The 27,632-nt window shown below is 55.1% G+C and overlaps 1 protein-coding gene across 1 annotated transcript; it reads right to left on the bottom strand.

Annotated features, from left to right (window-relative positions):
* Window positions 1-11,755: 11,755 nt before the first annotated feature.
* On the bottom strand, window positions 11,756-26,651 carry SH3TC2 (SH3 domain and tetratricopeptide repeats 2; the record flags this gene model as incomplete). Its single annotated transcript, XM_082323884.1, has 17 exons — window positions 11,756-11,947; window positions 12,310-12,506; window positions 13,152-13,302; window positions 13,862-13,984; window positions 15,194-15,344; window positions 16,857-17,037; window positions 17,150-18,853; window positions 18,957-18,998; window positions 19,972-20,108; window positions 21,123-21,318; window positions 22,122-22,195; window positions 22,850-23,051; window positions 23,178-23,321; window positions 23,673-23,778; window positions 24,729-24,856; window positions 25,131-25,235; window positions 26,423-26,651. 17 exons carry the CDS (start codon window positions 26,649-26,651, stop codon window positions 11,756-11,758), a joined length of 4,062 nt encoding a protein of 1,353 aa, XP_082180010.1.
* Window positions 26,652-27,632: the final 981 nt, after the last annotated feature.

Here is a 27,632-nt window from a genome sequence, read left to right on the forward strand (position 1 = left end):
AAGACAGACGGGTAACTTGATTACAGATAAACGCCAGCTTGGAAAAAGCTTTGTGATAATAAGAAGGTCTTCAACTGAGTAGCGGATCTAGAGCCTGGAAATTGAAATTAGACAAATTCCAAATAGGAAGCAGAGCAAGTAATTGAATAGCAGAACAGCATGCACAGGGATGGAGTGATTCACTCTTACTTACAGGCTTTGAGAATCAGGACTGGATGTCTTTCTAAAAGGCTGAACCAGGAGATCTAGGGCAAGTAGGGGAACACGTGTTAGTGTCCTGGGGAGCCCAGAGTGATAACTTTCAGAATTAATATTGACAAGACTTGAATAATGAGAAAAGATTTGGGATTTTAAAAGGTGCTGTGAAGGAAATAGCTGAGGCTGTAACCCAACGGTTGCTGGAGCACCGCCTGCTTTCAAGACCTTTGAGAACTCCACCTTGCAGCAGGGGAACACTGGATCAGGCTCAGCGTGATGCACGGTCTGCGCGTGCCGTGTCCAGCAGATCGGCGCCTCCCAGCCTCAAGAACATCTCCTGAAGCAGCTCCTGCTGCTTTCAGATCCATAACAAAGCCCGTCTCCACCGACATTAGCACACAAATATGTATAAATTACAGCATGCATCCCGGCACACACTACAGTCCATCGAGGCTGGCCCTTGCTGACAGGGTGAGGCTCTGAGCTGCTTTAGCCCCTTGGAGATGCAGCCGGTGGGAGGCCGGGCAGGGACACGGAGCCCCTCCACCAGCCTCCTGCCATCAGGAGCCACCGGCCGCTCACCGTGGGCAGGGACACAAGTGTCTGGGCTCGGTGGGAGCAGAGGAGCTCCCCAAGCCTGGCTGGACAAGGCTTTTGAGGTCCAGAAGCGTAATTTAAGTGTTTACACAATCTCAGTGTCAGAACCTGATAACGATTATAACTTACTGCAGTCTAATTGTAAGAGATGCGATGCATAAACAGTTACCCTGGACATGTCTTGACTCGAGGTGTCCCTTAGCCGAGTAAATCCAGCTTAATTAATGCTTCTTAGAAGAGAAAGGGACAAGGCTGGCTGCGTGCCACGTTCCCAAGCGAGCCGAGCGTTAGCTCATCTCTGCATCTACAGGCCCCTGCGGGCTGAGACCAGCTGGCTTGTCTCACTACAAGAAGCCCCAGGCGATGAGGTGGTCGCCTACAGCTCCGTCCCCCATCATTCTCCGCGCTGGCAGCGTGCTTGCCAGCTCATCCCCTGCCCTAGGCAGGTACCAGCACCCAGACACAGGGTGACGCTGAGGGCAGCTACCTGCAGCCTTCTGGAAGGGGTTTGTGCTGCAGCTTTTCTCCACTGAGGCACCAAGGCATCCTCCGTCCCAGAGGAGGGCTGCAAAGCAGCTCCCCACGAAAGGTGCTCCATCTTGCTTGCACTTGATTTCAGGCCAGCATCTCTCTCCACGTACCATCCCTTGTTCCTCTTCTTCTGCTTGTGAGCAAGATGGGGCGGAGCAGGAACGTTACCTGCTCCGAAGCCCAGTGCACGTGGGGTACCAGCGGGCTGAGCAGCTCAGCGCATGCCTCCTGGGCAGTTCACCGCAGTGGCGGGTACAGATGGGCTTTGCTCCCAGCTCCGGAGAGCGGGGCGTCCGGGAAGGGCTGCAGCAGCAGGCGGACGAACGCCAGAGCAGTACCTCAAATCCCCACAGCTCCCAGGAGTGAAGAGCGACTCCAGTTCCCCCCTCTCCGCTGCCTTCATCCTCTTCCTCTCCCACAGATACCGGACAGCACTACTCTGCACATCAGCCCAGCTGTGTGCTTTTTGGAAAGCAACACCAAAACAAGGCAGGGGAGCCAGACGCAGGGAGAACGGGCTGGCAGGGGCCGGAGGGGACCGCCAGGACAGCCTGGTGCCTGGGGAGGGGAGGAAGGGCACTGTTTACAACAGTGGCTGGCCCAGCGACTCGCCTTTGTCCTGATCATGGCTCATGTTTATTTTGGCGTCAGCCAAGGCCTCTCACCCTTGTTTGAAGGCAAGGGAAAGGAAAGGGCTCATTTCCCTCAATCGCACAGGAATGGCAGCTATGGTTTGGCAGGGGATGAGTTCAGGATGCCTGCGAGAGCGGGGCTGTGCCTGTGAGGCTGCCCGAGGTAATGGCCTTTAGCCTGGAGAGCAGGAAATAATAGGCTGTTAATTATTGCTGAGCTTCTCCCTGCTCACATACACCCCCCGCACACATGCACTTGCATGGGGACGGGCGAGGGGGTGCTGGCAGCAACTCAGCCATCCAGAAGCGTGCATTCCTCTTTGCTAGTTTCTCTCTCCCCTATGGGCCAAATCTCCCAGATCCACCTCCCATCATTTCCCACGTGTTCACCTGCCATCTGAGCATCTTCATCTCCTTGCCCTCTGCAGACAAGCTATCAGTGTTTCCCCTTCCCTGTAGTTCAGGCAGTGCAATCCCCTTGCGGAAACACAGTGTCCAGGGAATGGGTATTTACACAGCATCCTTTGCTTTGGACACTTGTTCCAGAACAGCAGGAGGCTGGTGAGGGATCAGCGCAGCGCTGCCCGGGACAGGCAGTGCTTCGCCCTGCTCTTGGCTGCTGGCGCCCAGCACCGTAACCTCTGAGCCTCCTGCGGTCCTGGGAAAACCCAGACAGTGGCCCTTTCAGGTTGCCACATCAAGCAAATCCGGGCCCCCGCGGTAGCACGCACGTGGTAGATATGCGACTGGGAATAGGAAACAGCACCTGCAGCTTCCTCAGTGCCTTGCCCTGGGCCGAGCACTGAAGCTTGCCAACAGCGCACTGGCAGCTGCCCCATGGCCCATTAAGATGCTTAAGCAATAAAGGCAATGCCTGGGACTGTAGAGACTGGCAGGGACTCGTACTTCCAGGCAGCACTGGAGGACCTGGAGCAGGAGGCAAGGAGGGAAGTATGGGTTTGTGCTGTGTGCTGGGCCACCACAAGCTTGCTGTGGCAAGCACCAGGCACAGGCAGGGAGACCGCCTTAGCCTGGCACCCATAGACAAGCAAATGGCTTCTGCCCCTCAGCAGGGCTTAGCAAGCAGGTCCAGAGCCACACGCATGCAGTCACATCGGCCCAAGAGCAGAGCTAGCTCAGAGCATGGAGAGCAGTGCCCACAGCCGTGCCGTGCCGCTTCCCTGGCTGAAGCGCCAGCGGGGCACAGGGACAAGCTGGCTCCCACAGGCACGGGCCATCACAGCCAAGAAATCCAGCGAGGCAAACAGAAAACAAACGGCACCCAGAAACAACGTGCAGGGCAGCACACCAGCTTCCAGGCCCCAAGCCTTTTGAAGCAAGAGGGGAAAGGTTTAGCAATTGAGCATTCTTCAGAGCACGATGGGGAGACAGCCGAACTGCAGCAAGGCTGGCTGCGAGAGGGTCATGAAGCCAGAGCAGCAGCGTTACAAGGAGAAACAGGCAAAGGTTGCACGTGCATATGCTGCTAGCGGCTCTGGAAAACCCCTGCAGCATCCCACCTGCCGAAGCGACAGCTAGGCACGGGGAAGGCAGTGAAAACTGCTAGAAATCAGCACCGGTGAGCAGCACCTTATCAACAGTTGTGATCCAGGAAAAAAACATCCAGGTGTGAGCCTGGAAAACAACAGATTTGTTCATGGCTGACGTTCACAAAGCACCTGACCTGCAAGATAATCCAGCCTTCAGAGCTGTGTTTGTTCACTGCAGAATGGGAAGAGGGAGCTCGTCTGAGAAAGGGCACCGAGGGGCGAGCGAAGCAGGCTTAGCAATATTCCACAGCCCAGCAAAGGAAATGAGAGAAAAGAAAAAAGCAAAACACATCCAAGAGAATATGCCGAGATAAAAAGCCGAAGAGAAAGATAACTGCAAAGAAAGGTCTGTGGGTGGTGCCGAGAAAAACATGACAATGGAAAATGACGTGCATGCGGTCCTGTACAGTCACCATGGCAAGAGAAATCGTTATCCTAAAGCTTGCAGAGCAGAAAAGCAAGGGAACGAGCCACCCTGTCAAAGCCACGACTGAGGGTTTCGGATTATGCCCACGGCTGACACTGCAGGTAGTGCAAATTTGCAGAAAACCGAGTGCCCAGACTAGCTCAGTCAAAGCAAGGCAGCTGCGCGCAGATCAGCCTCAAGCTCGGTGTCAAAATGGCACCGGGGCACCAGGGGATTTGTGAGCGAGCAGAAAGCCCTTCCGCGCCCCGGCAGCGGGGCGGCACGGCCCCGCAGGCGCAGCCGCGCCGCAGCGTCTCTGCTGGCACACCGCAGCGCGAGCTGCAGGTGGAAGTTCCCGCACCGCCATGGGACGCAATGCAGTTGGAGACTTTGTTAGCGCAGGCATTCCCACCAGCTCACAAATCCAGTGCCACCAAGCCTCGGAGAAAGTCTTTGTGCATTACAGGCAGAAGAAAAACACAAGGAAGTCCCGACTGCAAGTGATGTGCTGTGGCAATCCTCTAGAAACACAGAGTAAAGTACCCAAGATGGATTTCCAGGAGGGGCAGGCTTACAGAAGTGGTACCCATAAAAAGAAAGCAATGGTTCCTGCAGTGCAGGATCTGCCCAGGGAAGATCTACTGCACTGGAACGAAAAATAAGGGAGGGAACAGAGTAAATTGGAAGAGCAGCCCCTCCACCAACAAGGCAGAGCCCATCAGCCGTTCGTGGTCCTTCCTGCGACATTTTCCTTCTCCACCAGCCAGATGCAGACAGTCACAACCCTGAGTTAAAATGCAAGTGGAAGAACGGAGCAGCAGCAGCATGCCAGGCTGGCAGGACAACGTCACAGCAGCTGACACCCCGGGGTAAGGCACTGAAACACCACCCTCCACAGCCCTGGCTTCAGTCTTCGAGGAGAGCCAGGAGCAGGTTTCAGCTTGAACAAAAGCAAGATGAAATTTTCAGCAACTGTGGCAGCATCGAAGGGACACCTGCTGACTTCCAAAGGCAACAGCCTTCCTGCCAAAAGGCAAATGCAAATCACCAGATGTCCTTTCACAGGCTGTTATGATTTGTAAAGTATCTAACAGACACTCTTGTCTGAGCGTCTCTCTATCCATTGTATCCTTCCACAGGAAAATACAACAGATAAACAAGATCAAGAGATTTCCAATCTGAGATGAATACTGAGAGCACAGAGGGCACCAAAAGAGTAGTTATCCACCAGTTTTCAAGGCAGGATTGGAAAGAATCTGAGAACAAACCATACTGAACTAAGACCCGCAAGTGCTCACATCTACTAGTTTATCAAGACAGCATCAAGGAGATTTAAGAGGAAAAGATGTCAGTCCCAGATAAAGGCACTTTAAGGAGGAGTTCAGCAGGACACAGAAGGAAAACAGAGCCAACAGAGGACTGACAGAAGCCAGGACAGACTCACAAACCCTACTCTGCAGAAGCAGCCAGGTACAAAGCAGGTCCTGTCATCCCCAAAGACTGCAGCTTCTGCAGTATCCGCTAGCTTCCAAAATAGCCATAAGATGGTGCAGACCCCGAGGACAGAGCTGAGTCAGCAGGCAGTGACACTCCTGCCCGGTTCGGCTGCCCAGGGACACAGAGCATCCCCGCAGGCGCCTCGCGCCCCGGCAGCGCGCTCTGCCCCGGGGGCAGCCACCGCCAGAGCACGCGGTTTAGTCTTCCATCAGATCATGAGATGCACGAGGTGGGAAAGCCCAGCTGATGGGTTAGGGAAGTCTCGAAGAGACTTCAGAAGAACACAAGCCTGACACACCGGAGCCATATAGGAACTTCTGCAAATCCTTCCCAAAGCACTGGAGCAAGGTCGTTTTTTTGTTTGTTTGTTTGTTTGTTTTTTAACCTGGTTAATATTGTACGAATACTTTGGGATCAAGCATGGCTTAAATCTTGGACGGCGGTAGGAAAAAGTCATGCTGCAATTCAAAATACAGCTGCAAGGAACCGAAGGTGTCCCAGGCAGAATTAAACCTTAGCGTCAGGACGCAAAGGCTGCAGCCGCTGCTCCCTACACAGCGATGTACGGTTACGCGTTCTCGTGTGGCCCCCACGCCACTGGCAGAGCAGGTGCAAAAGAAAGGAAAAAACCCAAAGCAAAACAGAAAAATAAACCAACCACCCCATAACCAGCGCACAAAGGGAATTCTGTTATGTAAGAATTTATTCTTCCTTTCTCAAAAACCGTCTGGTGCTCAAGGGCTCGTTTCTTTGTATTCATCCCGATTCCTGGACTGTGTCCCAACAGCCTTCATGGCAGCCAAATACAGAGTCTTTTTTTTCTTTTTTTCTCCCCTCTCCTGTAGCGTGACAGGAATTGCTGGCACTTGTGCCGTTTCCTACACTTGTTACACTGCGGTGAGGGGAGCCTCTTGCTGCCAGGTTTTCTGCCTGTGCTTCCCTCTCGGAGGAGCCGGAGCTGCTGGGACAGCATGCAGGTGCTGGGGAGCTGCAAGCAGCTTAGCTGGGACCCTTCGTGCACCCCGGCACCATCACGTTTGCCTGCAGAGCTGGGACAAGACAGGAACACGGAGCTCTTTGCCCATCGGCTGTTACCCAGGAGAGACAGTTGCCCTTATCTCTACCAGCTGCACGCTGGGATGGGATAATGTTTTCTGCACCATGTTTACCAGTTCACTCTCTGCCCTCTCCAGTCCCAGAGAGATGTTTTCCCCGGCAAAGCCAAGCACAGCACCCGGCACTGGTCTCCCATCAGTCCTGCTGAACGCAAAGTGCCCACGAGAGCAGAAAGCAGCTCCGGAGATGAGTGCTGGTAAGTCCCGGTGATATCTGCGTGCCCGGTGGCCAGTGACAGCGGGGATGGCAGCTCCAGGGCTGACCCACGCCTGATCCCCTCTCAGCACAAGAAGTATTTAATCTCAGCTGGGAATTTCTTTACATCTGGCCTCAGTATTCCCTGTCCTTCCTCTCTTTTTGGTTTTGCTTCTCCCCCGCCCCAGGGACACAGCAAGCTCCCAGGGCAGGGCCGGCAGCAGCGCAGACACAGGCCCCCGCCTCAGCACCCGGGGACAGGCTGCACGGCGCTGCCGCCCGCCTCGCCACGGTGCGGGGCGGGAAGGGAAGGGTCGCCTAAGCACGCGCAGTTACAGTTTGTGACTCTTGGCTGTTGCTCAGCCTCCCGGCATCAACCTCCGATACGCCTCCTGGCATACATATTTATGATCCCAATTATCACTGAACGAAAACCCAGGTTGCTGTGAAAATAAATGATTTTTAATCTAAATTGCCCAGTTTACATACTTCACCCACCTCTGCTTAGCAGAACAGCTGGTGTTTACCAACTTCTCGCTACCGTTCCAAGCAGCGCAGGAAGATGCCGGCTGGAGAGGACCAGCCACCTCTCAGATAAGATGAGCTCAGGTTTCCTCAGACTCTGCTCCCCCACATCACGGATGAGCCTCCAGCAGAGGCAGGCTGTGCTGGAGGCCAGCCTCTGCCAAAGTCCCAGGGTGACAGAGATGGATAAATGACGTGACATCCTAGGGCACCAGCTACAAAACCCGGGCACGGAGCCCCGGGAGAGCTCAGCCCAGCCAGGGAGTGCTTTTAGCAGGGTGGGGCAGCAGCAGCAGCTGCGGTTGATCGCTGTGGCTCGGGGAGGCCCAGGTGCGGGTCCTTGGGGTGGGAGAGGCGGCTCCCACCCACCCTGCACACCACCGAAATTCAGGCTTCCCTCCCTGCCCGACTGCCAGGCTTTGACAGTACTCAGAGAGGGTTTCTATCCCTCGTTTAACCCATGGGATCCGAGGCATGGAGTGGAAAAAGGCTAGGCTGGAGCTGTATGGTACAGGTCTCTCCATCCAGCCCAGTCCTCCAGTCCAGCACAGGCCCAGTCCAGCACTGTGCAGTGAAGGAATGATGAAAGATGTCTGCTGATAATAATTATTATTGTTGGGTGTTGCATTTCTGCAGGAAGGAGTAGTTTCCATGTAGACCCAAATAAATCTAGCTATCTCTACACTTGTGTCCATATCTGCATTTGCAGTTATCAGTGCTTCCTTTTTCCTAATGCCTCGGGAGGCTCACACCAGAGCTAAGATGATCCAAGAATTATTCTCATCATGATATTTCCACTCTCCAAGAACGAGTATATGTTAAAGAAATCCAGTCCCTCATTATTCCAGGCCTTAAATGGCCCCCTGGGGCATTAAACAAAAATGGGCTCAGGGAGCCAGCACTGGCTCTTAGGTGGGCTTATGTCAGGACTGGTAGCACTGGTGCCTGGAGGGTTGCACTGGTGCACGATTATAGCGAGATGGGGCAGCACCAGGTCCACACATCGGCACGCAGAAGCACCAAAGCCAAAGCAAGGAGGTTCCTACAGCACCCTTCACCCTTTGGAAGCGCTGGAAAGGAAGGTGCTGCTGCTAGCGGCCGTGTGAAGGCACATGCTGCTGCACGTGGTCCCCGTCGGTGCTATTTCCAGCTCGGCTGGCTGAGGACTGAAGGAAGGAAAACTCCCGGGACCGGGCACGGAGCAGACAGTCACATGCGGCTCAGAAATAAGTCACAAGCCACGGCAAGATAATGACACCTGGCGTAAGACGAGACTTGATCCATCCTTTCCCTTTCCCCTATTTCTTCCTCCACTGTTTGGGCTGACATTAGTGCTGGTGAAGGAGGGCTGGACACTGGTGGCCAATGCCTACCGCAGGATAAATACCTCCTGCGTTTCTACAGTCCTGCTCTTCCTGCCTTCTCTTGGAAGACCACCACAGCTCCGGCCAGGCTCTGCGCCCTGCAGCACCTCGGGCTGCGCACCCCTTGTGTGGTCCCTGTGCTCCCTCCCTGCATACACGCAGGGTGCTCCCTGCTGCGTCCAAAACACAGGCAGCTCCCAGACACCGTGCCCCGGGAATGATGGACAATATCCCCCCCCCAGGACGGGGGGCAGGACAACAACCCCCAGCCTGGCTGCCCCAGGACCTGAGCCATCACCTGGTGACCTCCCCGGCACGGAGTCCCCAAAGCATGTTTCCCTGCCCACGACACTGCGCTGGCGGCTGGAGGGACGTGGTATCCTCACCTCCCTCGGGCACAGACCAGGAGCTGGTACGCACAGCTGACTGCTCCAAGTTCCACTCTATTTCCAAGTATTATTATGGAGTTAATTAGCCATGGCCACCCTGACCTCTCATCCCACTAGGAAAACAGCCCAGCTTTGTCACAGCACGTGGGAGCAGGCGAGCGGATGAGGGAGAGGGGAAATGATGTTTTATGGGACTTCCCAAGGAGCGAGTCTCTTCCCTCCCTCCCCCCCAGGCACCACAAATTTGTTTGCTGTGATTTAAAGATGACACATTTGGTTAAAAACCATGGGCCAGATCCACAGTCCCTGCAAATCAGAACATCTCTGTTGACTTCATGGAGCTTAGCTGATTTAGACCAGCTGAGATGCTGACCCTCTATGTTTAAACAAAGCTCATTTTTTCTCACTGATGCTAGGCAGAACAGCCTCAGGATTTGGCTCTGGAAGGGATATTTTAGCAGGGATTCTCCCTGCAGGATTCGTCCTCCACTGGGCTTAACTTTGACCAGAACAACAACAGCCACGGGCCACCGCTGTGGGTCTGGGGGCTCTGCCACAGACAGAGGCACAGCCACCCGCATCCCGGCCCCAGGTGCAGAGCCTGGCCAGCAGCGCAGCACCAGCCGCTACAACCCCTGCTAACAAAAGCCCCGCTGGGATGCCTGGGCAGGAGCCTTGTGGTGGCCTTGGACCTCGTCTCAGGGACCCAAAGCGCACGACCGAGGACCAGACCGGCAGGGTGCAACAGGGCTGGGGAGCAGCAGGGCTGGGGAGCATCCCTAAGCGAGGTGCTGGGGGCAGGCAGCAGGAGGGATGGGTGCAGACCTTCTGCACCACATGGGCTCTCAGGTCTTCCAGAGCCATCAAAGCTTCCCTCTCTCCCCCCGCGGATAGCCCGATGTCCTGTCGTTCACCTGCCTTCTGGTACGAAGATGAGAGACTGTGCTTTTCCCCACGTGTGAAAAGAAAAAGGGGAACTGACCTGAAAAACTGCTGAAAAGATCCTGCCCTGGCACGGTGAGCACCAGCCACCTGAACCGAGAACAGGCAGCCCCGCGGAGTGAGGCTGGAAGGTTTTGGGGACCGGTTCTCCCCCGAGCTTGCTGTATCTCAAATGTGATGAAGATTTACCTCCTCTGAGCACAGGGCTGAGGCTCCCCTAATGGCATTGCAGGAATGCTTGCTAAACAAGCAGTAAACTATTCATTGCCCTGATGATGGATGCCTCACAGGGATTAGGAGGGGAAAATGAACTCAGTGTTTGTAAAGAGCAGCAAGGAAATAAATGTTCTGCATTTAGCATTTCCAAGCAGTGGAGCGCATCGGGGAGGGGGCAGGACTTGCAGCAGGGTCTCCCCGTGAAGCCCCAGCTGGGTGCCTGGCCAGTGGCTGTCAGAGCAAAGAGATGAGCTGGAAAAACTGCTCATTCCTCCCTCTGCACCAGTCCAGACTGAAAACCCCGATCGGTGTCAGCCGGGAAGCAGCACTCGCCGGCGTGAGGCTGCAAACGCGGGCAGTTATTGCTCTCTGGTGGTGAGCCGGGCTGCGGAGCAGAGCTGCGGGCGGGCAGCGCCCCGGGGAAGCCGCCTTGGTGCCGCCTGCTCCCCTGCTGCTCCGCAGGGGAGCTTCTGCTTCTCCTCCAGCCGCGTAGCTCAGGGCACTTGAAGGCAGCTTTGCTGCCTGCTGGGCGGCCGGCTTCTCCTCGGGCTGCCAGTGGCCCATGCAAAGGCAGTGCTGCCGCCTCTCCCCACCAAAATTCCCCTGTGCCCCGTCGGCACCCCTGCCCATGGGGCTGGATGCGTGCCACGGCGCAGGCCAGCGCGCCCAGCCTCGCCGTCCGCTCCCCAGTGCTCCTGCGTCCCGCGGGGCTCTGCAGCCCGGAGAAGAGAGGTTGGTGAGGTGCCGGGCTGCAACGCCTGGGCCAGGTCGGGACCGACGGCTTTCGCTGTGCAGGACCCATAGGGTGCTCATGCTTTAGCCGCTGAAAATGCACAGGGGCTGTGGGGCAGAAGCGGGCACCCCGGCTGCTCCGGTGCCAGAGCTGAGGCTGAACGGCAGGGCTGGGCGAGGGTGGGCTCTGCCGCCCCCGAGCAGCCGCCCACCTGCAGACGGGGCTTGGCCCTTGGCGAGGCTTGACCAGCCCCTGCCATTTCTCCTCCTTTCCCTATCTCTGCCTTTCTCTGCCAAAAGCTTTGGCGGTGCTTTGTACCAAAGAGGCCCCGGGCTCTGCAGAGGTACAGGTCACAGACCTCCGCAGAGCAGACAGGACAGACACCAGGTAGGAATAAATAAAGGAGTTGCTATTCAAGCTAAAACACATCTGGGTTGGGCTGAGCTGCCCCAGGGGCCTGAGGTGTGGGGGGCAGCTGGGGGGGACAGGCAGGCACATGGCAGCACTCTCCTGTCCCTGCCCCGGGCAGGGCAGCCGCACTCCCGAAATGCCATCTGTTGCTCAGCCCTGCTGCACCGCACACTCCAGCACCGCTGCCAGGGCCTCATCCTGCCCGGATGCTCAGCCTCGATGTGCCGCCTGGGCTGCAGTGCACAGCCCTGCTCCTGGAAAATGAGGGCAGGGTCCCAAGTGCTTGGTCCCTTGCCTGTCAGGGACAAGAAGACCAAACGCTGCCAGCTCCTTAGGGTGCGGCGCAGGACCTCTCCTGGGCCGGTTGTTCTGGAGAGCACACGGACCCGTGTCGGCGGCACGGCACAGCACTGCTTGATGGCTCGCACTGGAGTCCCTGGGGTGGCGGGTTGGTCAGACGACGTGGCCACCTTCGCTCAGCCACCTGGGCCGGTACGTGGCACAGCCCGGCGTGCCCTCAGGGCCCCGCAGGGCATCGGGGATGTCACCCAGCTTGGCATGAATGAGGCCTTGCAACTCCTGGTCTCCCAGCTCGGTCGCTGCGGCGAGGGCCAGGAGGAAGTAGGCTGCTGCATCCTGTTCATCCTAACCGTAAAGGACAGGGCAGGCATTAGGAAGTGGTTTAACTAGAGGTCACAGGGTATAAGGGAGCTGGAGCAGAGCCCAGTGGTTCCAGGCAGAACCCAGTGACACTTGACTTCGTTGAAATGGGCTCTATATTGGTGCAGCTAAATGCCAGCACTTCTTTCCAAATTGCCTTTCCCCCTTCAAAGCCTGGTTCTGCCAGCACTGTGTGCATTTATTCTAAAGCTGCAGGTAGGATGGAGAGTCACAGGACGCAGCCGTATGCATGTGTGGCTGCTCTGGCAGCAGATGTGATACTCCACCTCCAGCTCTCCATCAAGACCAGAGTGCTCAACACAGCATCATGGAAAGAGGTTTCCTACCTTCAGTTTGTGCAGGGTCAGGTTGCCAAGGTGGCAATACACCTTGGAGTAGTACAGGGCCTCTCCAGAGCACTGCAGCAAGGGGGGACGCAAGGCAAGCGTCTTCAGATAGCAATCTTCTGCCATCTCATACATATGCAGAAAATAGTAGACTGTAGCCAGGCGGTGGAACGCAACCAGCTCTTGCAGTTGGTCTCCTGGAAGAAGAGTTGCTGATACAGTCAGCCTGCAGCGCGCTCGCAACACATCCCCAGCCCAGCATGCTGAGCTGCTCGGGGATGCATTTGCTCAGCAGCCTGGGGGAAAGGATGCCTTCATAAGGAGACACTGGGTTTGAAGATGGTCCAGAGAAAATGGAGCCATGAGCAGGGTTGTTGATACCAAGGCTGGACAGATTGCCCAGGGAGTATATCATTCAACCAGGGGATTTCTTGGGTACTGGAAAGGGCTATAACAAGACTGGTTCCATCTCAGACATTTATGCTGGCATTTTGCCCATTCAAACTATTTCTGTAATGGGAAGGGATGAGTTTACCAGAAGAGCCAGGGCAGGGAGGAACTGTTCAGTCCTCCTGTGCCTTCATCAGACTTCCCGTGTTCCAGTGTAGCAACAACCCTCCGGTCAGCCAGTCCCACCACCGCCATGGCAGGGCTCTCCCATGTGGCTGTCATGCAGCTTAAAAAGGGAAGTGGCCTTAAAAAGATGTTACCCCTTAGGATACGAAAAGCTCTTATGAAAGCAGGAGATCCCCCTTTCTCGTGCACGCTGTTCTCGCCCAGAAAGGCAACCGCCTCCGCAGGAGCCAGTGACTCCCCGTACCCTGCGGGTGCGCATCACTCACCGACCCTGATGCTCAGCCTGGCTGCCAGCGTGGCAAACTCCAGCGCCTTCTCATAGCCCTGCAGCCCGATCTGCAGCTCTGCCAGCTTATTGAACAGCCGTAGCTCTGTCTTAATGGCCGTTAGTTTCCTGGCCAGGGGCACAGCACCTCCCTGAGGAGAGAGAACAGTGAGTCCAGGCTGTTCCTGGAGGTACCGGTACAGCACTGCCCACAGAGGGGTGACAGAGCAGCAGGAGATGGTCCAAGCGCTTGGCATGGCAGGCAGACGATGGGGTGGTTGAGTGCTGCAAGTTCAGGTTCTAGCCCCTTCCTTCCCTTGAAAATGAGTTTCATATCCCAGAGCGTGGTTCTCAAAACCTGAGCCTCACGTCTCTGTCCTTCCTTGGGTGCCTGAAATTCCGACTCTGAGCATGTCCCCAGGAGCGACCAGCTCACACCTAACACTGCCAGGATTTGTAACGTGAGGACCCTGTTCCCACCTCCCAGATGATCTCTGGGGTGAGCTGAAGCCATTGCAAAATATGTCTGTGCTCCAGGCTTCCCCGCTGCAGCCATGTTTGCGCGCTGGCACACTCAGAACCAGCCCATCCCTCTCCACCCTCATCCCTCCAGCCTGGCCATGCAGTGCTGCAGCCAGCCCTGAGGCAAAGCTCCCCACGGCCATCGCCTCGCGGGGACGCAAAGACAGAAGTGCTCGGAGGGATCAGTACCCTATAAAACTCCACCGCTCGATCTCTGTTTCGGCTGCCATTAAAAAAGGTATCGCCTGCTTTTTCATAAAGATCCATGGCCAAGGAGAAGTTCTGGGATTTCAGAGCAGTCTGAATGGCTGCCTAGAAGGGAAAGGAACTGGAGTGAGACTTGGAAAGAGACATCTGCACATAGACATTGCTGTGATTAAATAAAACCAAGTCATGCCAAGGTACACTAACTTCTGGGAAGAACGGTTATTTGTGCCAATTATGCACTTGGCCCTGGTGCCATCCTCCAGCCAGAACGCGTTGTTCCTTACACCATGACAATTTATCATTGTCCGTGACCTTGCCTGGGAAGGGGCCCCTCAGGGACTCGGACATGCCCTGCTGAGATCTGGTGGCAACTGGCCCTTCTTAATGGGAAGTCACCCCTCCTTTAGCCCCTGTCTCCCTGCTGAAACCATGAGCCAGGGAGGCAACGATGGCTCTTTGTTACGGGCCTCAGATCTCCCTTGCGAGCACTAGCAAACAGGCTGATGCCAAAGCCACCAGTTCATTTCACCCAGCTCACGGAGCAGCCACCCAGTCCCAGTCACTCCCAGTTTTACCAACCTGGTTTAGGGGCAAGCTGGTGTGGCTGATGGGAAAGGCTTCTCTCCTTGTTCCCACCAACATGTACCTCAGTCACCCAGCCTCACCAGTTCAGAAGTGATTCTGGGGTAACAGAGGGAGGACCCAAAACATCCTCTGTGTGTGTCCAGGCTGGTGCTTTGCTGGATACCCCAGCTCAGCGCAACCCCAGCAGACCCAACAGCCTTCTGCTCTGCTTACTCTGGCCATGTGAAAGGATTTCCCATCTTTTAATAGAAGCTGCTCCCTGAATGAAGGAGCCCTAAGATTTTATGAGCTGCTCTTCCTCTTTGCAGCTCAGCTGATAAAATAATGCTAGAGATGGAAAGAAGCCAGTAGTCTTCTACTCCAAGAAGTCTCCAAGCATTTCCCTGGCACCTTACCCCTTATCTATGTGTATTTCAATGGGAACCGGTCACCTGGCACCTCCAGCTTCCTTTGGCACTCCTGTATCACTTTCTTACTCAATAAATTCACTTACTTTCACCCAAGAAACTCTAAACCCAGTGTATGGAAGGAAAGATAAGAAATTTAGTGCCAGAGAGTGCATGAGTGTAAGGCAAGAGCTCCTCCTTCCAGCAGCAGGTTTACACTGCTCATAAAAACTTTCCCTTCCAGGTCTTCCAGCCCCAAAAGGGTCCTACCAAACCACAAAGCTGTGATGGGAATGCGGCCAGCCCGGTGAGAATGGGACTGCTCCAGCCACCTCCCCCATACCTGAAAGTACATTTCCACCAGCTCATCTTCCTGCATAAGATAGTAGAGCCTTCCCGCCTGCAGCCAGGCCTCTGCTGCTTTCGCAGTCTCTTCAAGGTCAATGAAGATCCTCAGACTCTGTTTGGTGCAGTCCAGGGACCGTCTCAAAGCCCTGTGATGGTAACAGGCAGAAAGCCATTACAGAGAAATCACAGGACGTCCCCAGCAATCAGCTGCAAAGCCACCACAACACCTCCCCTTTGGCAGTCCTGTCTTCTCCTCCTACAGTTGCCAAAGGTTAGGGACAAATGGACAGCCACAGCTCTGAGCAATGTGTCCTGGCAAAATCGTGGAAGTCTGCATGCTTTAGTGCACGCGTGTATCGTCTGACAACCTTCAACCAGTCTGGGACCCCAGTGCTCAGCACAGCCCCAGGGCAGCCCACTCCCGAAGGGGCTGCTCCCCACCCCTGCTCGTTTCAGCTGATAAAGAGGGTTTTGTCCAGGTCATCTGCAAACCTTATTTGCCCCCCTACACTAAGCCTTAAAGTCACTCCCAGCTCCACATGGGAGCGTAGGCAGGGAGCGCTTGCATCTCCATTTTCCAGACAGCATCTGGCACCCAAACCCACATCTCTGCCTGTTGTTTGTCCCTCGGTGCAGCCAAAGAGGCAGATCTGTGGCCACATGTGCAAGACCTTATAGCTCCTTCTCAAGCCCCTGGTCACTAGAGGACAAAGGGACAAGCAGCAGGACGAGCCAGCAGGTTGGAGACGCTGCCTGCAGAAGGCAGCTGTGGCGAAGGGAGCGCCGGGCAGGGCCCAGGGCACGTTTGTTCGCTTGGTGCCTCGCCTGCTGGCAACGGGGCTCCAGCTGTCCTTCGAGTCCAGGGTATGGGGTGCTTTGTGATCCTAAATAGCACCGTCCACATGACAGGCGTCTGCTTCCTAAATTCCTTCCCTCTGAACTCACTGTGACCTAGCATGGGAAGGTTAACATCCAAGTTAATGACAGCCCCTGCCCATTTGTCCTTCTGGGACATGGAAGCGAGGTCTCTGCTATTTGACACGTTTGCCTTCAAAGACTGAAGAAAGTCTGTGGTCTGTCCAGGTGTCTTTCTCTCCCCTCCCACCTAATCTAATCAGTCACCTGCATGTGTCAAGCAGGAGATGGAGAGGCGAGCCGATACGGGGTCTTAAGTACCTCCCTGGGGAAAATATTCCAGCAGAGATAGGAAGGGCAGACTCAGCAGCTGGAGGCTGAAGCCAGACTTATTCAAATAACAGATAAGGAACCTATTTTTACTGGTGAATGGTGATTAATCACTGGAATAAGTCTCCAAAGGAAGTGATGAATTCCCTGTTGCTGGGTCCCCTCTGATCAAGGCTGGATGTCTCTCTGGAAAACTGTGTTTGGCGAGACCCCAGTTCTGCCCCAGCTAACAGTCTGGCATTCGCCTGGCTGTCGCAGCACTCTGGTTGACATTGAACTATTCCCGTCTTCACTGCACGGCGTCAGCTCGCAAATCTCCACGGCTCACTAACCCGCGGCCTGCCTGCGGGGCAGCCAGAGCTACCACACTCCTTCCCCGCCTCTCGCGAGGGACACCCCAGGAAAGCCACTGCTTTTGCTTTGGGTGAGCAGGGACCCCACTCCAACAGCATCTACACACAGACAGGACCTACTCGGATGTGCCCAAAGCCTGGTAGAGCTGGCTGAGGCTCTGACGGACATTGCCTTCCATCTCTCTGTCCTGGAGCTGTTGTGCCAAAGATACCCAGTGCTCATGGTAGGTAATGCAGGCCTGGAGATTGGGGGACACTTTGCTGTAGAAATGGCAGAGAGACTCAGTGATGTGAAGCTGACCTGCATGGCACAGGGAAGGGAAAAGGACAGGTCAGGGGGCTGCATTAGGGACCTGACGGTGCTGCACAGAGGTGAACGCTGCCCTGGTTCCCTCCAGCAAAGCTGTACTCACTCCTCACGTTATGCCACTTCAGGGCAAAAACCAACGCCAGTTCATAACAGAGTTTGCCATCTTCCATCCTCTGCCTGTTCACCATGGCCTGCGCTAGCCACAGCAGCACCCGCACCAACTCCGTCTCCAGGTCTTCGCTGCCCTGGAGCTCAGCATAGAGCTGAGCTGACTGGAGCAGGTAGAGCTCAGACAGCTGGCTCGCCCCACGGGAGAGGCTCAGCTGCCCCAGGTTAGCCAGGGCGATAGCCTGGTTCCTCTTGTTCCCGGTCTCCTTGGCTTTGTGCAGGGCCCGGAGGTAGTGCTCTGCAGCCTTTCGCACCTGCCCTTCTCCTTTGAGGGCAATGGCCAGGAGATTGTGCACGGCTCCCCCCTGAGTCACGCTGTCTGTCCCGTGCAGAGAGCGCAAGAGCTGCTGCATGATGTCTGCAGCTGGGCCCGTCTGGCTGTTCAGGAGATACATCCACCCCAAAGTGAGGGAAGACTCGAAAGCCTCCTCCTCGCCCATCAGCCTGCTGAGGGTTACGGCCGTGGCTGCGTAACAAACTGCCCCGTCCAACACGCCGTGCTGGAGGTACATCCTGGACAAGATGGCACACAGCGTCCTCTGCATGGGCACAGCTCTGCTCTCGCAGGAGAAATGCAGTGCTTGCTTGAGATAGAAACAAGCCAGTGCTGGGATGCTGCTCCTCTCCAGTTGGCTTCCCAGCAGTTTGGAAGTATTTTGGAGGATGAAGCCAGCTCTCCAAATGGGTGTCGGTGCCCCCTTGATGCCATTGGGAACAAACAACCTGGCAGAAGCCAGTGCGATATTTGGCAAGTACTTCTTGTCATACAGGTAGCTCAAGATGGGAGTGGCATCCAGTGGCACAGACCTAGCGTCCGGGCTGAGTAAAGTGGTGGTGAGACATTGAAGATGCTCGGTAAAGGGCAACACTTCATCATTTTTGCCCAGCTGTAGGAAGAGCTTGACGATAAGGAAGCAGACCCGTGCCTCTAAAGGAGCGTTACCCACAGCAATGGCTTCCCTCAGGACGTACATCATGACCTCCAGCTCATTCTCAGAGCTGAAAGAGCGGCCAGGCAAGCAGACAAGCAGGGCCACCGTTTTTCCCAGCAGGGACGAGAACTTGTGCTTCATGTTCTGTTTCAAGTAGATGGAGGCAAGGTTCACGTGCAATGCAGCCAGCAGGGGCAGGTCCCCAAACCCCCTGTCCAGGATGCTCATGGCTTCCTCAAAGTAGACTCGAGCCTGGGAGAACTTGACCTTTCTGATGCAGAGCTTACCCAGGAGGAAACAGAGCCTGACATGAGCCCAAACTGAATGAGTCCTCTTGGCCCAGTTCCTGGACGTCTCAAGGTAAACGACCAGTTCATCCTCATCAGAGAAACCATAAAAAGTGGAGTTGAGAAAGGAAAAACTGATATCATAGAGGCTTTGAAAACTGGGCACATAACTGTCTTGGTTAAGGAAGGTCAATATGGGGTTAAAGACATCAGCATCTTCCATGTGTCCAGCATTCAGGTCAATAAAGAACTTGGGATCATCAAAATCATCCAGCTTCTCCAGGAGAACATCTTCCAACGTAGCAGGGGTTGATTCACTCCCCGGGCTAGACAGTTCAGAGGTGCTAGTCGTAGCCAAGCCATTTATTTCCTCCCAAGACTGGAGGAGCTGGATATCTTTGCAGCCACGGAGAACAGCCTCTGGAAGGGACAGGCAAACCACGGTGGGATGTTTCCCCATGTCAAAATTCACCCTCAGAAGTCATCATAAAAGCATCCCATTCTGTCCCCTCCACATACTCACCTGATGGCACTTTCGGGAACATGGCTGTAGGTTCAAAACCATCTACACAAAGAGACAAACAGAAAACAAAAAGCCCAAAGCCTTGCTCAGTGTTCACGTGCAGACGCAGTGCTCAAACCTTACAGAGATCTCCTGCTGCTCTGCTAAGCCCCAGACCTGTACGTGGGAGAGCAGGCGCCCTTCTGGCTGCAGACACCACATGCAGCTGCAGTTTCAACCCCCCGTCTGCTGGGGCTTGGCTCCATGTAAGACCATGGAGAACAGCTTTTAGCTGGTGGCGGGGTGAGCACCGGTGACATTATAGTTACCTGGGAACAAGCTGGTCTTATTTTTCACAGGTAGAGTTTTATCAGCTCTGTCTCTCTTGTGTCTATTCAGAGGTTTCAGATATGTGTGTATCTCTGACAGGCTCTACCCCGGGCTCATTGCACCTGAGCTGGCTGGTCTGGGAGGTCCCCTGAACCCCAGGGATCCCAGGCTCAGCCCTACATGGCCACATGGTGCTTCTAGGTAGTGAGAAGGCAAGAAAGAGAGACAGAGAAATTAGCTGTGGTCCAAAAGCCACACAGCAAGCATAGAGAAACTGAGAAGAGCACCCAGGAACCCTGACCTCCTGGCTCCCACTGCGGGCATGGAGACGATGCCACCTGCCACTTTAGCGGTGCATCCCCCTCAGTACACACCCAAAGGTCGGACAGCAGTAGGCGACCTGCTGTAGGCAGGGACCTACAGCCAGGATCAGTTGAGAGCAACATCTGCCAGGGTGAAGCACAGCTGAGGAGCTGCCCTGGAAGCAGAGAAGACTGCAAACTGCAGTGTGGGGAGGCCCAGCTCTTGAGGGTATCTACAACCTCCACGACCAGGCTGAGCAGAGGGCTTGAAGGCTGCCTCAACCACAGCACTTGTCTCCCCTGCAAAGCCCTGAGCCGGAGCTCAGTGTCTAGAGAGACACTGCCCAGCATTGCTCTCCCTGGGGAGCCATGGGGCTGGGCACACGAGGAGAGGGGAAACTCACCCAGCCGGTACACAGAGGTGATGTCGGTGCGTGCCAGGTCACCGAGGAGGGTGGTGAAGTGCTGCTCGCCACCATTGCAGGGGATGCGCAGGAGCGGGGATTTTTCTTCTTCGCTCAGAAACGCCAAGCCCTTTTCCCTAGGTTGAGGCAGACATCGGGGAAAACAGTCAGTGTCTCCCCATCCCCTGACACTACAGCTGTCCTGTGGGATGGAGATGGGCTTTCCCATCCCTCCTCTTCCTCCCACCAGAAAAGCTGTGCTGCAGATGGATACCAGAGTCTGGACACCTTCCCCATCAGGTGGGGGAAGATCCAGCTCCTCCATGGAGGAACTGATGGGTGCCAGAGGGAGGAACCTATTGCTCTTTTTTTTTTCTCCAGAAGCCCTTTCTGAGGCCAGAGCATCATCTGATCTCCACTCTGTTCTCTGTAGTGTCAGAGAAAAGTGCCTAAGATTTACCTGGAGTGATCCTGACCCGAGAAAGCCCAACAGACCTAGCAACAGCTTAAGACCCCATCCTCCCACACACACTCTTGGAGAAAAAGCCTTTTTGGATGGGTATTGAACCAGAGCTATGTCTTTAAGCCACCCACAAAGACAACTGCCTGGGTCACCAGAGCAGGGTTATGTCCCCCTCCCTCCCCAGATAACTCTTGTCTGTGTCCTTGGGAGGGTGTTTAATTCTGCTCCGTGACGAACCCTGCCAGCAGTCATTCTGCCTTGACAGGCCACAGAAAGCAAAGGGGCAGAATCGCTCTCGCCACCCTTGCCAGCCTCACAGCCCCTCGACAAAGCTACAAAGACAAGAACATTTCTAGGTGAAACTGTGAAGCCAGCTTGTCTGGTACACAGATGTCCAGGGCTGCCTTACCAGAAAGCCAGGTCTAGCCCAGGGCCAGATCTATTCCTCTCCAAGAGTCACCTGAGGCAAGGGAAATACGATTGCTTTGTCTGGGCAGAGACTCCTGCAGCCTGTTGGCAGCAGAGCCTGGCTGAGGCCTCTGGACAGACCTCAAAAGGATCCTCTATGAAGGCCTTGCAAAGCAAATTACCTGCCCTGGACTCTCACATAGCCCTGAGTTTGGGCTTGGAGTCTTCCCTTCACTTTCTCCTGAGTTTAAGTTAATCTAGGTGGTAGCAGTACACTTACAGAGGTTCGCAAGCCTCGGGATTTATGTATCGGGTTGGGACAAAGCCGATGCTCCCGTTGCTGAGGGATTTGCCCACAAACCATGGGAGTCCTGGAATGAGGAAGCCAATGACTTCAATGCTGTCTCCTTTGGAGAAACTCAGTTCATCCCATGCGGCTCCTCTGTGGTCCTCTGTGGCTGTGCACCTGCCTTTGACTGGGAAACCAAGGCAAACATGGCATTTCAGTGTGAGGCCACCGTTAAAACTTCCTCGCTGGAAAAGACTTGGGCAAGGAGAGGCCACGATTCTGCTTGAGAAGGCTGCCTCTCTGTCCCCTAAGATTTATTGTGCTCTCAGGCTCAGATCTCTGCAGTTTCTGCTTGAGAAGAGGATTATAATAAAATATACAAGCGGCATGGATAAACACCACACAGCCAAAGACTGAAACCTCTGAGAGCTGCAGGATGGAAGGTGGCTGGAAACATGGAGCTTCACAGGAGCTGCACTGTCTCACCTCTCTGCCAGGAGTGAAATCTTTAACAGCGCAAATGTCCATCACGCTATGCGCCAAAAGCACGCCTGCAGTGACCTCCCATGTCCAGCATGCTCCCAGCAGTGCCCATGTCTGGGCAGGAACGGCCTGGGGCTAATGGGTGAATGGTAGGCACAGGTTTCATGTGCACACTGGTGGAAGCCTAATTATTTAAAACTTTAGTCCTGAAAGGATTAAAGGATGGATAAAATTGCAGTAGAACAGAAAAACCCAGTGGCAGAAGGATGCCATCAGCAGCCCTCTGTACTCTGTGTTCTTCGGGTCGCCCTTCTAAGTACACGCAATTTGCAAGCTCTGTTCTCCATTCCAGAGAGTCCAAAGCTGCAGTATTCCCGTAGAGCACCATGCAATGGAGTGTATTGTCGGAACAAGAGATGGGCCCTTTGCATTTGTGGCCAAACCCAGGTTTGCAAGAGCCGTGCCCTCCCCTGGGAAGGGTAGCTGCACCGCACAGGTATCACTCACCAATTGCCTGAGAGGTTGTCCCACCAATCTCCTGGGAGATGCCAAAACTCACAGCATAATTCTTCAGGAACCACCTGCAAGGCAAAGGGGAACCACACTGGTCCTCTCTGAGCAGCCCTGTCCTCAGGTCACCACCAGGGATGGTCTCGCACAAGCAGGAGAGATGTTCTGTCCCCTGGGAGTGTCGGAGCTGCTACGGAGCATGGCCAGCACGGCCAGTCCAGTAACTCCTTGTAATGGTGTTACTGGGCACGGAGGGCAGTTTGCACCTCACAACCACAGCCTCACACCACATGGTAAGAGCAGGATAATTTTGCCAGCCGTAAGGAGGATTTCACCGTGTGAGTACAAGAGGAGCTGCGGGTGTCTTTGAGGCTCAGCCTGGTGTCCAGTGCGAGGCCCCGCTTTGACCGGCATTACCTAAGTCTTGGGCTATGTTTTTTCTCCCAGTTATTCACCTGTAGATCACAAATAATCTCATGTATGACCTAAATCAATACCATACAAGAATGATATCTGAAGTATGTCCTTGCTCTGTCCCATTAATGGGACCTGGGTTGGTTCCAGTGGTTGTCTTTATGCATAATGTATATCTTCACAAAATTATGTAGCTCTTGCCCATTGCCAGAGGCAAGAGCAGTTTCTCACCCCAGGCCTGGTGCTAGCTCATACATCAGGATCAGGAAAGAATCTTGGCGTGAGCACTATTAATTGGCCAGTCTACTTACTGGTAAAATGGGTGAGGTATGGGCTCTAGAGCTGTCACGGGCACCAGGCCTCGTTGACCTGTCAGTAAGGACGTCCCTTCCCACTTGGACTCCTCTCCAACGTTCTTCACGTGGATCAGCTCATTCTTGCAGAGCTGCAGGCCTTCCTCTCCCTCCTGCTCCAGCTGCCAGACACCGGGCACTGCTCTGGAAAAGAAGTTACCTGCAGACAGAAAGAGTCACGCCCAGGTCAATGGCATCAGTGCAAGACATAGCTCAGCACAGGGCTACAACACAGCCCCGCTGAGATGCTTGTGAGGAAGTCCCTACATATGCAGTCCCTCCTCACCTTCCTGGAGTAGCAGACCCATATATATGGTGGCCAAGCGATCTTCATCCACAGTAACTCTGATCTCTGTGTCCTCCATCAGAGCACAGTTTAGCCAGTACTCCTGGTCAAAGAGAAGCTGCTCCAAGCAGCTGCCCACATACCCTAAGAAACAAAGAAAGCAGTGTTAGCACCCTCCTTCACTGGGCAGGATGAAGTGCTCTTTGGATGTCTCCCAGTCTTCCATCTGCAACCGTGCTGTGAGGCAACAGCCTCTAATTCTGTCTCCATCCCCAAAATGCAGTAGAGGCATTACCCAAAAGGCATCCTCCAGGCTCTCTTTCACTGACCCAGACAGTGGTTTCATAAATCTGTAGATGGACACCAAGGTCTTCTAATTCATATTCTTTATCTGTCCACCCTCTTACATCCCTGTTTTTTTGGTGTCAAAGAATACCTTCTCCAAAAATGCTTCTCACACTGTCTGTTTACATCTCCCACACCTTGAAAACATACCTAAAGTCAGATATGTGGAAAACTTCCAGACTTCTTCTAGGGTTTTGAAGGTGAGGAGGAACCGATCCTCCTGTGCTTGCATACAGACCAGCCTGGCTGACAGTTCCTACACACAGAAGACAAAGCAAGATTAAGGGGCAGTCCTGGGACTCTGGCAGGGGGCCTCCTTTGTCAGTGTGGGAATAATACTAGACCCTGGAATGAGACTAGGCACTCATTTATTAGCACAGTTGATACTGAAGCTGTGCGCGTTGGTTGCCTGGGGCTAAGGGGAGGGTGATCAGCCAGCTGGGTCCTTCAGCCAAGGGAGATGGAGTACCCGCAGCCACAGGGCGAAGAAGCTCCATCTCCTCCTCCAAACCTTCTCCCCCATGGCGCACAGCAGAACCACTGTGCTTTTGAAACGCAGACACCTGAACCATGCCACGGGAGGGCTAATGTTCAGTCAGGACAGGCACAGCTTCCAAACTGCAGCTCTGAGGCTGAAAGCAGTGACTGTGCCTGGAGGGAGAAGCTCTCCTTTCACTGGTGCTGTCCCTAGTATGTCTGCATGGTTCCAGGTCTTCTGGGAAGCTCTGCAGGGAGCCATGAGGGGCCAGGGCCTTAAAAGCCAGCAGGGAAGGAGAGTTCAGTCCAGGAAATGTCTCTATACCTGCAGTAATTGTTCTGTATAAAGCCCAATACTCTGAGCACCCCTGTGCACGTCCAGAGATGCCACCTCCACCGGGGACCTGAGTCTGGCACACAGCTGTGGCGATCCCAGCCCTGTGAAATGCCGGCTATTTAGACTCATGCCAGGGCTATCTGCGTGATCCCTCAGGCAGCGCAGAGCCTCCAATATGAGGGTCCTGACATGAGGCTCAGCTTTGCATTTGCCTGTCACCTGTTACTGGTTCATTTCCCCCATCATCCCAGTCCCCTACAGAGTCCCCATGTGCAGGAACACACCCGGCAGCGGCCCTGGAGGAGCTTCTCTTTCTCGGCTGGGTTTGGTGTCCCATCACACATCCCATCATGCCAGGAGCCTCCCAGCACATGCCGAGGTGGGGCTCCTACCTTGAACAGGGCATAGACGTCTCTGTCATCACTCTCCAGGGCCCACAGTTTCTTTCTGGCTGCTTCCTGGAGCTGGGAATTGAGGCACTGGGAGGAGCGGCTTTCAATGGAGAAGAAGAGCGAAATCTCTTGAAAAGGAAATGTGTGGGGTTAAGGGGGAGAAGGAGCTCCATGCCCCACAGAGCTGCCTCCGCCACGCTGCCTCCCTGCCCCCAGCCCCACCAGTGCCTCCAGCCCTCACCTGGTTGCAATGCTCAGACGCCACAAACCCAGCCTGTCATCCCCCCTCCAGCAACAAAGATGAGAAACTCAAGGGATGACAGGGGGCCGGTTAGCTGCAGTGCCAGGCTTTGCTACATTCAACCACTGGAAACCTGGGTGATGCCAAAGGCAGCATCTTACCTGGTGGAAAGCCCTCCCCAACAGCCAGCAGCACCGAGGAAGGGTCTGGCGAGCCTTCTGCTGCCTCCGTAGCGGGGTCACTTGGCTCCGATGCCCCAGCCTTACCTAGCAAGGAGGGGGGACACAGAAGAGCTGCTGTCAAATTTTGTGGCAGAGGTCTATGATATTCTACCTAACCATGCCACCTGAAAGCAAAGCCCATGGGTTGCACTGCAGATCTGGCTGGGGACTGTGTGAATCTGGTATCACCCCAAAATCATACTCAAGGGTGGAGGCAAGGTCCATGGGATTGAGGTGTCCTAACTACATGATACCCTTGATGACTGGCTTCCTTCTGGTGCTGGAGTAGCTCTGAAGTGAGGGGACCTTCCCTCCTTGCCCTTGGGACAGACCCTCACTGAGCAGATCTGGTAGAAGGATGACGCCGTGACACAGAGGTTTTTTTGGAGGAGACCTCAGAGCGAGAGCACTTCCCCAGCACAGGAGAGCCAAGGGCTTAGAAAACTCTGCTCATCAATTTGACAGGCAAAATGAGATTTTTCTCCCCTGCCTGCTCTGGTCCGTGTCTGAAATCCAAGCTGCATTCTCTCTGCTTCACACATCATCAACTATTGCCATAAAGGATTCGGGAGCTGAAACTTTAGCTGGTCATTACGTTAATGAAGGCTGAGGCACATAGCAATCCAGCTTGCTCTTCCACAGCTGTATTGGCTGTGGAGGGATAACAAGATTAGAACCCAATTTTTGTCAGTAATCAGATTGGACTTGTAAAACAAACATCTACCCGGAGATCTGGAGCTGGAACGTGCAGCGGCCTTTGTAAGTCACTTCTGTGACCATAACTATACTCCACAGTTCTTTTTATTGAGCTAGCTTTGCTAGTCAGTCAAATAAACTGTTATTTGCATGCAGAATTACAATCCTTATTTGTAGTTAGCAGCAGAAAAGAATGGCCCACGGCTGGACATGTAATGAATGAGCTTTTCTTTGAAAGAAAAGGCTCTACGTTTCTCAACAGCTGATTTGAGCACACTTAACAAAGGACTTCATCCAGCAACTCCGTCCCCTTCCACACATGGGGAAACGGAGACGGGGAAGCGAAACGAGCCAGAGGCAGAGCTAACCCCGAGCTGGCTCCTGCCTGGGCTGGGCTTGCCTTGCCTGCCAGCGCTTCACTCCTCCCTCCCTCCCTTCCTCTCCTCCCTGCATCCCGGCAGACCCGGGCGGGCTTCGCTGGGTTCGGCAGGGCCCGGTGGGCAGGGGCTGGGCCCCCCTTCCCCGGGGACGGGTACCTGATGCCATGGTCTTCTCCCGCCACCATTTTCCCCGGCGCTCGGCTGCAGTGTGCTGCAGGCGGTCCCAGCAGGGCAGGAGCACGGGTGAGCGGCAGCAGGAGTCACACTCTTCACCTGGGGAAGACGGGTGGTGGGGAGAGGAGTTCAGACCCCCGGCAGAATGCTCCCCGCCCGAGGGGTCCCCATATGATGTGCCGAAGGAGGTGGCAGGTTGGACACCGCTCATGCCATCTCTGCCAGCGGCATGACAACGCATGCTGGTGGGTCTCCGCAGAGCCAGGCAGGGGCCAGGGCTCGCTCGGGTGAGAGGAGAAATGGGTTTGCTCCCCGCGGCACTCGCCGATTCAGTGTTTGTTTTTGTTTGGGCCAGGCTCAGAAAGGGAACTGGGAGCTTTTTCAAGAGACCAATTGAAACTGCTGGTGGGGAGTTGTTCCCAGTCGTGCCAGTGACTCATTTACCTCCCCGGTGCTGAAGCATTTTCTAACAGTGGGCAGGAAACGGCCCCAGCCCAGAGCCGAGCGCAGGTCCCGGCCCTTGGGGCTGCAATCCTGGAAGCCGGGGCTGAGGCACTCGCGGCACCCGCTGGCACCGGCTCTCCCGGGGGACACGTGGCCACAGCCGCTGGCCCTGAGCCACCTCCCTCCTCCCGCCCGTTAGCACAGCCCCGTTAGCTCATTTGGGCACGCAGGTATGGGAATCGCCCCTCAGAGACTGGCAGCACCCCATGGGCTCTACAAGCCTTGCGATGCTTGGGGTCCTCCTGGGCAGCAGTGGCAGCAGGACAGGGGTGGCAAGGGGGCTCCTGAAAAGCCAACAGCATGGGAATAAACCAACCCCCTGAGTCATCCTCTCCCCTCCCTGGCCAAAATGCCCTGCCTCGTTCCCCATGCACCCAAATCTAGTGACACAGCAAGTGCCCAGCAAGAGGAGGGGACACCAGTGGCCATCTCGGGAAGGGCAGGCAAGCAGCCACAGGGAGCCACTGCTCAGCGCAGGAGTCTCCCCAGCAGCCCCAGCAGCAGGGTGAGCTCTGCAGCCACAGGTCTCGCAGCCCCACTCAAACAGAGCGGGGCCGTGGCATCCCCATGGGCAGCTTACCTGTGCACCCCAGGGACAGGTCCTGGTGCCAGGGGGTCCCCAAGCAGCAGCCCATGTGTCCAGCAACACCGCCAGCCCCGAGCCGGCAGGCTGCTGCTGCGCTGGCAG

Source organism: Platalea leucorodia (assembly GCF_965183815.1).
Source record: "Platalea leucorodia genome assembly, chromosome: 11".
In the NCBI taxonomy this organism is placed as follows: domain Eukaryota; kingdom Metazoa; phylum Chordata; class Aves; order Pelecaniformes; family Threskiornithidae; genus Platalea; species Platalea leucorodia.